The 12,591-nt window shown below is 42.7% G+C and overlaps 1 protein-coding gene across 3 annotated transcripts in view; it reads left to right on the top strand.

The window, feature by feature from the left end:
• The window catches only part of LOC138246278 (CD82 antigen-like), a 173,781-nt gene that overhangs the window by 106,596 nt on the left and 54,594 nt on the right, over positions 1–12,591 (top strand). For all 3 annotated transcript variants that reach the window (XM_069200716.1, XM_069200717.1, XM_069200718.1), the window contains exon 3: positions 5,800–5,872. In XM_069200716.1, the coding sequence (XP_069056817.1) occupies positions 5,800–5,872 (73 nt within the window). The remainder of the gene's footprint in view (positions 1–5,799; positions 5,873–12,591) is intronic.

Below are 12,591 nucleotides of genomic sequence, written 5' to 3'. Positions count from 1 at the left end.
TTATGAGCCCCTTGTGCCACGTTAGTGTCATCATATTTGATGATAATGTAGCCCAACCAGGCCGAAATCCTGCGCTGTATTTTTGCATTGCGCCACTCTGTAACCCTTTGCGCAACATTATGCATGTGCCAGGCATAATATATGCAAAGGGGGCATTCTCCCGTTAGGGGGCTGAAAAAATGGCGCAAGGAAATCTATGTGATTTACTTGCACCATTTTTTATGGCACTTTTAACGCCTGCTCAGAGCAGGTGCTAAAAGGGGGCTCCTATTATTTAGAATGGGCTCCTATGTACTCTGCAGGAGTAGCGCCAACATTTTGGCACTAAATCTGCAGAGTTCATCAATAGCGTCACATTAAATTATGCTATTGCCCCCTATACTGTGACGTATTTTTAATAGGGCGCACACATGGTGGCGATAGGGGAGCGCTAAGGTCACAGGTAAAGTGGCACTGCACTTGGTAAATCTCCATAAATCTTCCCCTGGGTATTATAACATTGGTGACACCTGTTATTTACCATGCTTACAGATGGCAAATATGGGGTGTTAGGCGCCATATAAAACACAAAATATTATTAGGAAACACTTCATTCTGAATCCCTCACCCACTGTTTAAGTACCAATTATTTTTGGTAAAAAATTGAACACCAGAGCACAAACTCATTTTTGGAACTCATTGTCCGTGGTGCGGATTTCTTTGGTTGATTAATACCAAGTCTGCCTAGTCTTGATTGCACCTCACCTCTCTTTTTTCCACCACTGAAGTAGCACAGGTTGTGCAAATCGTTGGTGCAAATTCAAGTACAAGCTGCAATCCAAAGAATAGGCCTTTGTCAAGAATTGAGGCTTAACGTGAACTCATCAACTGACCACGAATGATAGTGAAGCACTTAGGCTCCGAAATAGTTACAGGAAGGATTATATTTGCAGACAATGAAGGTTTATTAGCAGATTAGCAAAGTTACAACTCAAATCTTTCCAAATCAGTCATAAATCAATAATCACTTTATAAAAGCGTTGTTCGGTATAATCCTAAGCAAATTCAAAGGCAAAGTATTTAAAGATTGTCCAGTGCAAACTAAATAAGATTCAGTTTCCCATGAAGGGAAATTCCCTAATGCTAAACTGAGGTTTCAAGTGAGATCAGGAGCAGTTGAGCAGCAAGTGTCAGCAAATAAAACATCTAAAAGACAGAATCAAATTAAGAATTAGTCAAGTAAATGAGAATGGATCAGCGCAGGAGTTTTAACTCAGAACAATGGCAAAGGTAAGTAATAAGTCTCGAGCACGGAAAGGGCCATCTCCTTTCAAGAAAGTGGGAAAGCATATCTGAATCTTATTAACTCAGCAGTGGCAATTAAAGCATACAATTTCTGGCAGTATGCAGTTCTCCCCATGGTTCCCAAGATGTGGTAGCCAATCGGAATCCAGCATTTCCGATAACGTAGTTTTGCTCTTCTTCCCAGATATAGCACAAAGGAAGCTTACAGCTGCACTGCCCTCAGGCGATATCTCACAAAGGATGATACATTGCGATCAGCTTGTCCCAGTCACAGGTGTAGAAAACTCATTATTCAACTTTCAGTGAAGGTCACAAAGGTAAATAAATCTCACAGAAACGAAAACAATAGATTCAGGCTCTAGGAGTAAGAGAAAGCGTGAGAGAATCACAACAGCCAATTGCACATTGTCAGCGTTAGCCAAACTGAGTCCTACATTAACTGTGGACTCACTTAATGTAAACACACTTTATCTATGGTTAACTATAACAAGAAAATCACACTTTGAAAATGTGTATGTATAACGTGTAGGCTAGTACATGTGTTGAGCAAAATTAAAAATAGTGACAGAGCATCACCACCGCCCTAGACTTCCCTTCTCATTATCCCACTCTTACAGGTTTATGTTCACCTGAGGGCTACCTTTGTCACTATTTTCCAATCTTTCGTTTTTTCCATTCTTTCTCCATTTTCAGCTTTTCTCTCTCTTGCTCTGGGTCAAAGCCTGATGATAAAAAATGAGTCTCAGTCCCCAAAAATGAGTGCCAGTAGCCACTACCTGCAATCAAAATAAGCACTACCCACCGGACCTGTGAGTGGTGTTTGGTGTGTTGCATCATACCACGCTACTCTATAGAACACACGAAAACAGACGGTGTCCAATGGCAGGTCATTTGTAAGGGTCAAACTTAGACTGTGGTACTGTCCATTTCTATTGGCTAACTTCCAAACCTATGGCTAAGCATTGTCCCCAAGTGCTTTCGATGTACATCTCTTCTCCTCGCTGCATCCGGTTAACTCGTATTGGGTCTATTGTTTGAAGGATGTGAATGATACACAGATCATTGCTACGGTGCAATTCACTCACAACCCCAGGCTTTTATTTAATCTCAGCCTGAGGACCAAAAGGTGGGGGGGGGGGGTGACTTTCAACTACTGAATCATCTCTTGGCTAACGGCGAAACACTCCTACCTTTTTTTGAGAGGCCCCTGAGCTAATGACATCGTTCAAAAATGATGGAAGTTGGTGGCAGTGAAGTCTCTGTGAAAGATGGCCTTACATAATCTTCAGACTTAAATAATTTGCACCCTGTACCTCTCGTCCCTTATATGGGCAAACTGGTAAAAAGCTAGTGCTCTCCCAGCTGCAAAAAGTTCACAAATATATTCACAGAAATAAATGGCCTTACGCAGGTTCCTGGCCTGAGTTAAATGCGTAAAAATGGCAGATATTAAAGGCAGAGGCTAACTCTCTTGTCTGGACCAAAAACAGCTGGCCACACGAGTCCCTGGGGCTCTGTCAATCACATACTCGGGGCTAGCTCAGGTGGTTCAATAAAAGCCGAAGTAGTCAACCTTATGGGGTACTAGTTTTTGGTTGTGTGTCAAAAGAACCAGTTTTCAGTGATGTCCTTAGAGTTGCTTTAAAAAAAAGATGCAAATTGTAACTTTTTCCACAGGCGTCTGAATCAATCTTTATGTAAAAAACCTTTTTTTTAGCAGCGGCTTTGCTGAGGCTATTTTGTTTGGTTGATTCTGTCCTTTATGCCCAAATAAGATATACCACAAATCATACCAACTTTATAAATTTGTAAATGACCTGATGCCCAGATTCAAATGCATGCCATATGTCAGAGAGGAAATTCCAACAAATGCTGACAAAACTTGAGCACAAATGGTCCGAGTGGTGAGAGTGTGAATAGTGTGTATGGATTGTGTGTGCGTATGCTGTTTTTAAGTGTTGTATGTTTATAGACAGTGTGTTCCTACGTACGAATGTTGTTATTGATTGATTTGTGTGTGTGGGTAGGGTGTATTTGAATATAGGACGTATAAAAGGTATTTGCAAATGAATTAAGTGCTCATTGTGTACATTGTACACTTGAATATTGAGAATGATTGTGTTGCCCATCAGTAGTCTCTACCTCCCCCCCCCCAATTTGGTCCTGAACAGTATACAAGTGCCCCATGCCAGGACCCTTTGCCCAGTAGAGTAATATCAGTACTCTGAAACCTCAGTAGTATGAACGTTCGCCAGCAAGCATTTCTAGTGATAAAGGATTCGTGTAGTATGAGCTCTTGACTGCAGTGCACTATCACTCCAGCAGTGTGAACTTTTCTTAGCAGTGTCCTGTAACTTCTAAAAGACTCCGGAAGTATGAGTTTTCACAACAGATTTAAATGTAATTCTAAATTTCCTCATGTATAGAACCTTTGTTCCTCTCCAAAATAAATCTGTCAACTATGCTGACCCAAAAATGGTCTACGTTCCTGTATATATTGTCTTGCAATTCTTTTCGTTTGTTGTGGGTCAAATACAAATATGATCCTATTCTCCTCTAACATCACTTGCTTGCCTGTCGGTGCCACTTGAAGAAGAAGCACCAGTCTTACCGTGGATGCTACACTTCCCACTCAGGAACTGCAGTTTCCCCTTTTGGCAGGAGAAGAAATGCTTGGTTCTTCTTCGCACTAAAGAAGAAGGCCTGAGAAGATATGGTGTTGAGACTACTCCATTGAACATAAGGCCACTTATTCATTCATAATTGCTATCTGTAGTTCTAGCTTGAGCAGATTAGACTAGTACCCAATATGTCACAGGAGCTTTTCCGTATTGTATCCAAACTTCAGTCAACTCGAGGAATGAGGACACGTGTTTCTCCATCACAATCACTATGTGATATCATTGCCTTCTTTACAGAAAAAAATCTCGAAAATCTGAACACCAACACCTCTGATGTAGTCCCCTTATAAGAACATTTTTCTAGTTCCTACCGGACTAGCCACACAGGAGTTAGTCTGCAAACCTTCACACGTATCGCAGAGGACCAATTTGTACATGCTATTAGGGGCAACACCTTTCAGGTTGCCCAGAAGATCTCTACCCAGTCCAGTTTATGAAGCCTCCTCTCTTTGCTAACTGTGAAACACTCTTTGCCTTTTTTAACGGGCCCCTAAGCTAGAGATAGCTTTCTAGAGTTATGGAAATTGACATCAGTGAAGCCTCCGAGAAAGATGGCCTTACCTAATCTGCATGATTGAAATAACGTCCACCCTATTTCTCTCTTTATAGGGACAAACTGATGAAAAAAACTGGTGCTCTCCCAACTACAAAAATTCACAGAGGAAAGTGTCCATAAGCAGCATGTCTGGTGGGCAGAACATGTGTAGTGGTCACTTTCAAATCCATTGACCAAAACATTCAGTCTGAAAAGGGTCTGTTTTGCTGGCATTTTCCTAGATTGGACCAGAGCCTTTCTTTCAGAGAGATCTCAAATGGTGATACCACCGCTCTTCTCTGAAGAAACAATTTTAGGCTGTGGTTTCCCACAAGGTTCTATCCTCTCGCCTTTCCCTTTTCAGTCCTTAAATGTGAACCCTTGTGCCATTACTCCAGCTAGCAGGGGCAATAATCTGTACACAGACATATGACTCCCATTTTTGTTTTGCCGGCCACATCCAGGGGCTCAAAAACCATACACCCAAGGTATTAGTTCCCTAGTCTAAGTTCTATCAACATGGTGTTGGATGATCAATAACTAAATTCTATCAAGCCATGATTTTGCTTCCATGCTTAATGAATGAAGAGTAAAAATGAAGGGCTCTCCACCTACACACTCCAAACTGGTATGCAACCTAAGGGTGCTTCTGGATCACACTATGTCCTTGGAGGCAGAAGCTATGAGAATTTCCCACATCTTATTTTCTCAAATATGGCTTCTCAAAAAGATCCTCCCTGACATCCACCCTGCTGTACACGCCATGGTCACAAATGCCCTTATTCTTTAGTGACTTGATTATGCTACTTCATCGCCTCCCAAAAGTTTCAAATACAGCTGTTCACGTTGTTACATGTACAGCAGGAAGTGCACGTATCATATAAGACAGAGGTTGATAAAAAGGAAGAGGGATCAGGAAAGTGAGGAGAGAAGTTAGTTGAAAGGAGAACACAGATGGCGGGGTAGCTTGACAGCCTGGTGACAGTCAATCCTAAACTCAGCAGTGAATTCTGTGCATAATCTATGACTGCATAAGAACAGGTGGTTATTGTTTCTCAAATACCCTTGAAGGTTTTATTACTGTAGGTCTTGGGCCTAAACATTTGGATACAGGAGAAAGCTTTGCTGGGCTGGACGGAAAGTTTGAATGGTGGGGGTAAATCTATATTTGAAATCAGGGTGATAGTTTTAATATAGGGGATCATCAATGTACTGATACGGAACAGACACTTCTTGGTATGGGTGAGCCACAAATTGTTTAAGAGCCTACTCTAACCTTTTTCTCTGTTCTTCTCGCAGGTCCTGGGCGGCCTGCTGCTCAGCTTCGGACTATGGATCCTTTTTGACAAAAACAGTTTTTCAGCTGTGATAGGTGAGTGGTGGAAACAACCATTATTAAAGGGGAAAGGTGTGTGGTCTGGGGAGGCAAACATGGATCCAGGATACACCCAAAACAAATATTGTTTAGAAAAATACAAAGCACAGAGCAGGAACAGCAGTCCTTTTTATTTACATTCAGCAAAACTCTGCCTTTACAAGAAAACGGCCTAAAGATGGGAACAGGGAGAACGCAAAAGACATACTGGAACACGCCTATACATACAGGAGACAAATTCAGAGTGTCATTTAACACAACAGATATTATTATACTATGTTTTGTTCAGTTATTTAGCTAATAGACTTGTAAAGTGCTTCACATCACACATGCCACTTCAAAGTACTGGAACTACAGGATAGAAAACAGGACATTTGGTAGTTGTGAGTGTATGAATGTTAGAGTCTAGTTAGATGAGTAGGGTGAAACCTAGTACGGCAATCTTCTGACCCTCGGGTGTAGGGGAAGGAATTAGCTTAAAGCATATTTGGAAATTTTCGTTTTTAGGTTTGTTAAATGAAGATTCCATTTGGAGATTGGGATTAAGGCAGAACCATTTAAGGTCTTGGACCACCAGTGGGCTTCCTCTATACTTGGTTCTTTTAAAGGGGTATTATCTGATCAAGAAGGCTTATGAGGAATGTAAGTTTCTGCATGGAGCATAGTGGGATGACAGTTTTTAAAAGTGATGGAAAGAATGCTTGAATTAATCTTAGCCACTGGTGATTGTTCAGGCCGAATTCCAGACCATCGTTTTTCAACCGCTGTGCTCTTCCAGAAAGAGACCCGCCGTATGCACATCAGCTTTGAGCCACCTCTAGTAGGTTCAGTCCACACCGAACTGCCAGGCATGGTCCCCTCCAGTTGCAACGTAATCAACCCAGACTGGTTTCGACCTACTTAGGACTTGTCAGTGAGGTATAGCTTGAGTCATGGGTGAAACGGGATGCGGCCTAAGTAATTACTAGTGGCAGAGATTAATTCAAGCATTCCAGCCATCACTTTCTTATATATTTTAGTTTTTGAAGGTAGTCGGGCCATTGTTTTAGTATGCTTTATGCGTAAAGTGCAGTGTTTTAACTTGATTCTGAATTCAGCCGGGAGCCAATGGGCTTAGTGTGGTCACTTTTTGTAGCAATTTAGGCTGCAGATGATCCTCAGTTCAGTAGGGCACTTGGGGTATACACCTGAGATCTGCATGAAGAAGGAAAGAGTAACACAAAAACAAAGAATTTGGATATGGCCTGGGCAATATATGGAATATGTATTTTCTGTGATGCATGGGAATGTTCAAATTGTGTGCTCCTGTTTAATAGATTAGTCTGAGTATATCTACAATTTCAGAGTGCCAGTGTCAAACTTCAAATGGAGGCCACAGGGCAGACATGGGCTATCTGGCCCCAACCACAGTGGTTGAATGTTTTCGTCTCTGGTGTCATGAGGTCTGTTCTACTGTGGCTCTGCAAACTAGGTTAAGTACAACCCTTCCAGTACTTGACTCACAGAATATTCAGGAAGATCAAACAAAGGCCTCTCAGCTGAGGCAGTGTGCGGGTTAAGAGTTCAGAATTCAACAGTCAACCAATGTACACATTTGATTGTTCATCCCAGTGCTTATCAGCTTATTAAAGAAAGTACTTTATTCTAATGGTGCAATGAAATATTACGCAATTTAATAGTAATCAGTGGATCAGGGCTGGGACTGAACAGTGCTGGTGGTAGTAGGTCTATCCTGAGGCTTTGGTGGCTGATCCTTCAAAATGACATGGTTCCCTAGGCCATACTAGACAATAAGGTAGTCACAACTCTGTCAGGTGGCGTGGTGCAGAGGGATAGGCGATAAACAGTAAGTGGGGCAGTCATGACCTGTGTGGGTGGTTGGGCAGTGCACCAAGACCCAATCAATGTTTCCACGATCAGTGCTGTCCTCATTCCTGGAAGACGTGAGTCTAAATATTCCAGGTGGGGGCCATTGGTGGCCAAACCTTTAGTTCCTTTACTGAAGGGAAGGGTGAGGCCATTCCCTTATTGTGACTATCTGGCCTGCACTGCCTCTGCTTCAGAGCTCCTAATGGATGGAGGATCCGGTACGCCAGGCAAGCCAAGGTGATCAGCACACAGGTAGATTAGGGAGGCCAGCAGCAGAAGAACCCAGAAAGCCAGGTGACATCTTACTCTTTACCTCATATATGTGTGCTTGTATTCCTCATTTAGGTGTATGTTCAGCGCCCTACACCACTATTGCAGGATGTGTCTTATCCCATGAAGAACCCCTGCTTTTGTTCAATGGTAGGAGTATATCACACTCCTTTAGACATAACTTACCACTATTGTTCAGTTAGTCACCTTTGGTTAAGAGTTGATGTGCTGACTTGTTGCTTGCAAAACACAAGGTGGAAGTATGTTTTTTGGTGAGAAGTACTGCGCATGTGTGGGGATAGAACATGGTACACACCCAAGCTCGTGGCTGCTAATCCACGCCTTTTAGGACATAGAGGGGGTTTGATAGTGCCTACTCCCAAACCGTGGCCACTTATGGGAATAAGCCGGCACCAGGGCTCATATGATACTCTGTTTCTAAAGCTTTCCCTCTTTTCCCATATACAGCAATGTGGAGCCGCAGAGACACTTTTATTACCAGCAGTAAACTCCAGTCACAGACTCTGGGGTTGTTAAGGAAAGGCCTCTGATTTGCATCAAGGGCAGATGATGTGCCTTGAGGTTAAAGGATTCCAGACAAGGTGACCATCATATAAAATCTACTTGAAGTTTGGGTGCAGCCTCCCGGAACTTAGATATTTCTAAACCATTCATGTCACAGTTACCACGTGATTTTACTGAGCTAGCCTTCCTTCTGTTTTTAGTAACTAATTCGTATGCACTTGTGGGGAATGTGAGAAGCTTGCACTGGTACACAGTGTGTGACGCTTGCACTACCGTGGAGCACCTCGTGTTCCTAGGATTTCAATGCAGCATACATGCTAACAGATCAGAATCAGACGGGAGACTCCGAATTTTTTAAGCCAAAGAAGGCTTTACTTTAGCTATCTCCAGCCTGAAATTGCCTATGCTTCAGAAGTCAATGGAGGAAATACATTCTCACTTTTTTTTCAAAATCTCCCCTTTCTAGTTCAGAAATTTTTTCAAGTCTGACACAGTACTATGCCAGTGTCACACCCCGTGCTGTTTTCTCCTTCTTACCCAACCATGGTCGGTAAGAGTATTGTTCCTGCTCTTGGCAGTGTGAAGTCCTGCCACTATTTGCACGAGGACGCCGCGCGTCTCTCATTGCGCGTCTCCCCCCAGGGACACACGCCCTGTGCTAGCACGTGACGCTTTAGGGCGGGAACGCAAAGTTGCATGTGGGAGGAGAACGTACCAACCAAAGCTGTAAATGAGCACATATTTTAGAGAAGTAATTTCTTCTAAAAAATGAGGCCCGTTTTGATGATTTCCTCTCCTGGTTATCACGCTGGCTAATGGTTTGGGCTGGCACTGCGCCTAGACTTGGCTGTGAGAACAGTAACCCGCGCACTTGCCCGTCTCCTGACAGACGATCCTTGTTTAACTTGCTTTATGGACCACGTGTTGTTTCGCTTGTCTAGCGAGGTACGTCACACGTTCCCTGGAAGTATTGACAGCTGGAAGGCATCCTCTCAAAGACCCTACAACTTCGTGCCTTGCATGCACCTGCTTGTGACTGCACTCGTATCCATGGAGACCTCCAAGTGCTGGGTGGGAACCACTTGACCCCCGGGGCAACCGTGACTCGGTTGAGTCACAGAGTTTTGCTAGAGGCGTTGCCATAGCGGGGAGTACTGGGAGGAGGGGTTGGAGACCGGGGTAGGGAGGCGAAGGTAGGGCTCAGTTTCAGAGCTTAGCATCTGTTTTTCATTATTTCTTCTAGTCTCTCATGGGGTGGACAGTATCCAGGAAAAGTTATCCACGAGCCGCTTCCAATGTTTCTGCAAATGAGCTGCTCGCGGTACCTGCCAACATCATGACTTAAAGCCACCCATAATGCAGGACGGCCTGCCAAAAATGCGTGATTTTTTGGTAGGTCGGTTGGGCTGGAACAGAATCAATACATTGCTAGCCGGCAACCCCTTCAGCGGCACTGACGTATTGGAGTCTCAGATTTCCCCTTATGCCTGTTCGTAATTCAAAAACCATAACCTACAGCGTGTGTATAGCACCTAACACAAATGTTACAGATGCTTGTGTCACTTTCTATAAGGCCTGGAAGGTTCAAACGTATTCGTTTAACAATTTTCTAAAAGTGGCAGTCACTAGATGATATTCGAGCATTTCGTTTATTAGTCCCCTAAACCAGTGGTTCACACCCTTTTGACTTCTGTGGAACCCCACCTTATCATTACTGGAATCCGGGAACCCCCATTGAATCATTATTGTAATCCGGGGACCCCCACTCAGTCATTACTGGAAGCTGGGGACCCCGATCTAAACAGTGTTAATTATTTGAATCGCAAAACAATTGCCAAAAACTACAGACACAAGTATTCCATCAATAACATACACAAATGATAACACATTGTTTATTTTGCCAACAAATAAAGTAAAAAAATAATTTTATTTGGAAGGGTAAAGCCTTTTTAAATGTAATTAAAGCCACACATCAGCAGTACTATATTCTGTGTGATGCACATACAGTGCTACCACAAATCAATCTAAGAATACTAATTTCCTTTTAGCCTCCAATTTCAAATTCCTTGACATTTCCAGTATGTCTTAAAAATTTCCGTTGTACATTTATCCACTTCATTTACACTTTATTAATCTGTTAATATTAGTTAATTTTCTAAGCAGTCACGGACCCCCTGAGGAGACTTTGTGGACCCCAAAGGCTGCAAAGACCACAGGTTGGGAACCAATGCCTTAAACATCCTAAGTATTTTCCTAAAGACTTTTTGCGGCACAAATCTCTTAAAAATTCAAACCCAGTGCATACTCCCCATCTAGTGGTAATGATCAGAATAGCATGTTGATGCTACTCCAATGAATGGGAGATTTATTGTGAGGTATTTTGAATAGATGATGATGATTATGATTTTAGATCTGACTATGTCGAATATTATAAAGTAGCGCAGTCTTCTCACCGTAGACATGCTGAGTTCCTTACTAATGACCCAGCAAACAGGCTTTTAATATGGTTCTTTTTTTAAATGGTTGTTTCAATTATTTCCTGTAAAGTATACAAAAAAGTGATGAATAAAATGCTTGAGTTAATCTCATTAGTCAATGGGAACAATCCAATCCGAACTCCTAGGATGGGGCCTCCCTGAACCAGAACACATGCAACCCAGGGCTGGTTTTGCTCTAGTTAAGGCTCATCAGCCAGGTATAGCTTGGTTCCAGTGACCAGTGTGCATGGGACCCACGTCTGAGTAGACCCACCCGACTTAGTGCGACATACTCATTATACAAAAAAGTGATCGATAGAATTTTGAATTATTCTCAGCCACTGGTAATTACTCAGGCCACATCCAAATCTATAATTATTTTGTACACCATGCCATTTCAGTTTGGACCCAGCCATATGCAATTCAATCTTGATCCTGTTTCAAGGGGAACAGTCCAGCCCAAACTGGCAGTCAGTTCTTTCCTCTGCATAGCAGTGTGAATCGCATCATTTTCAAGAAGTATTACATGATTATTCTCACAATCAATGGTCTTTCATTTTCCACTGGAAGCATTTAGACATATTTATAATATGATGGATGACATAAAGCACTATAAAAATAACCAATATATCTAGGCATTGTAATGTTGTGGTCCCTAGGATGAAAAAAGATATGGGGGCAAGGTGGTCGTTTGTTATTGGAGTGAGGGCAAGTTCCCACTAACTCCTCTTTTGTAGGTAGGTTGGCCTGACTGCTGACACCTGTCAGGGATGGGTTTGTGTCCAGAATACCATCGATTGTGCAGGTTTGCTTTCCAAAGACGGTGCTTGAGGGACTTAGACATTGTTGAGGAGCTTCTGGAGTCTTCTCTGGGACACCTCCGACTCCAGTATACGTCAGTGTAGTAATGCTGAGCTCATCTTTCACTCAAGAAGGGTCCTTGAAATGCTCTTTTTGGCATTGCTTGTAGGTTGTGTTAGGGGTTACATGTGCACCGTGTAGGTTGCTGCAAGACAGCCAGAGAGTCACTGCATAGTCTGCCATGAAACACTGTGGGGCAAGTGGGTCATGGTCAAGGAGTGCTGAAGACTGGATTAAGAAACTAGTGGTGTGAGCAGATTGTCGCCGGTTGCTTTGGAGTGCCAAGGATGCTTCTTTGACTTTTGGTGTAATGCTGATGCTCTGACTCCAGTCTGGTTTTGAGATGCTCTGCGGGTGGTAGTGGTGATGCGCTTGTAAAGGAACTGGAAGGATGTTTGTACCAACAGGGTCACCCTAAATTAATATGAAATAATATGAAATAATACGATGAAATAATAATATGAAAGTCTCGATTGTCCTTAACAAGTTCAAGTAGCAGTTTGCTGTAAGACATTGTAGATGGTGATGTAGCAAGTAAAAAATTACTTTCTAAATGTTGTTGATGGTTTGTCAATGGGTTTGCAGAGGTTCGTCCATAGTGCGTCCAGGTTTGTATGATGGTGACTGGGTGGAATTTGTATCCCAGTGGATCAGTGAGTTGCTGGTGCTGAACGTCTTAGGCCTGCACTGTCAGTGATTGGTGACATTTTCGGT

This window comes from Pleurodeles waltl, chromosome 7 (genome assembly GCF_031143425.1).
Source record: "Pleurodeles waltl isolate 20211129_DDA chromosome 7, aPleWal1.hap1.20221129, whole genome shotgun sequence".
Taxonomy (NCBI): domain Eukaryota; kingdom Metazoa; phylum Chordata; class Amphibia; order Caudata; family Salamandridae; genus Pleurodeles; species Pleurodeles waltl.
Note: the sequence above shows the minus strand (reverse complement) of the source record. Positions and strands in the feature narration are given on the sequence as shown.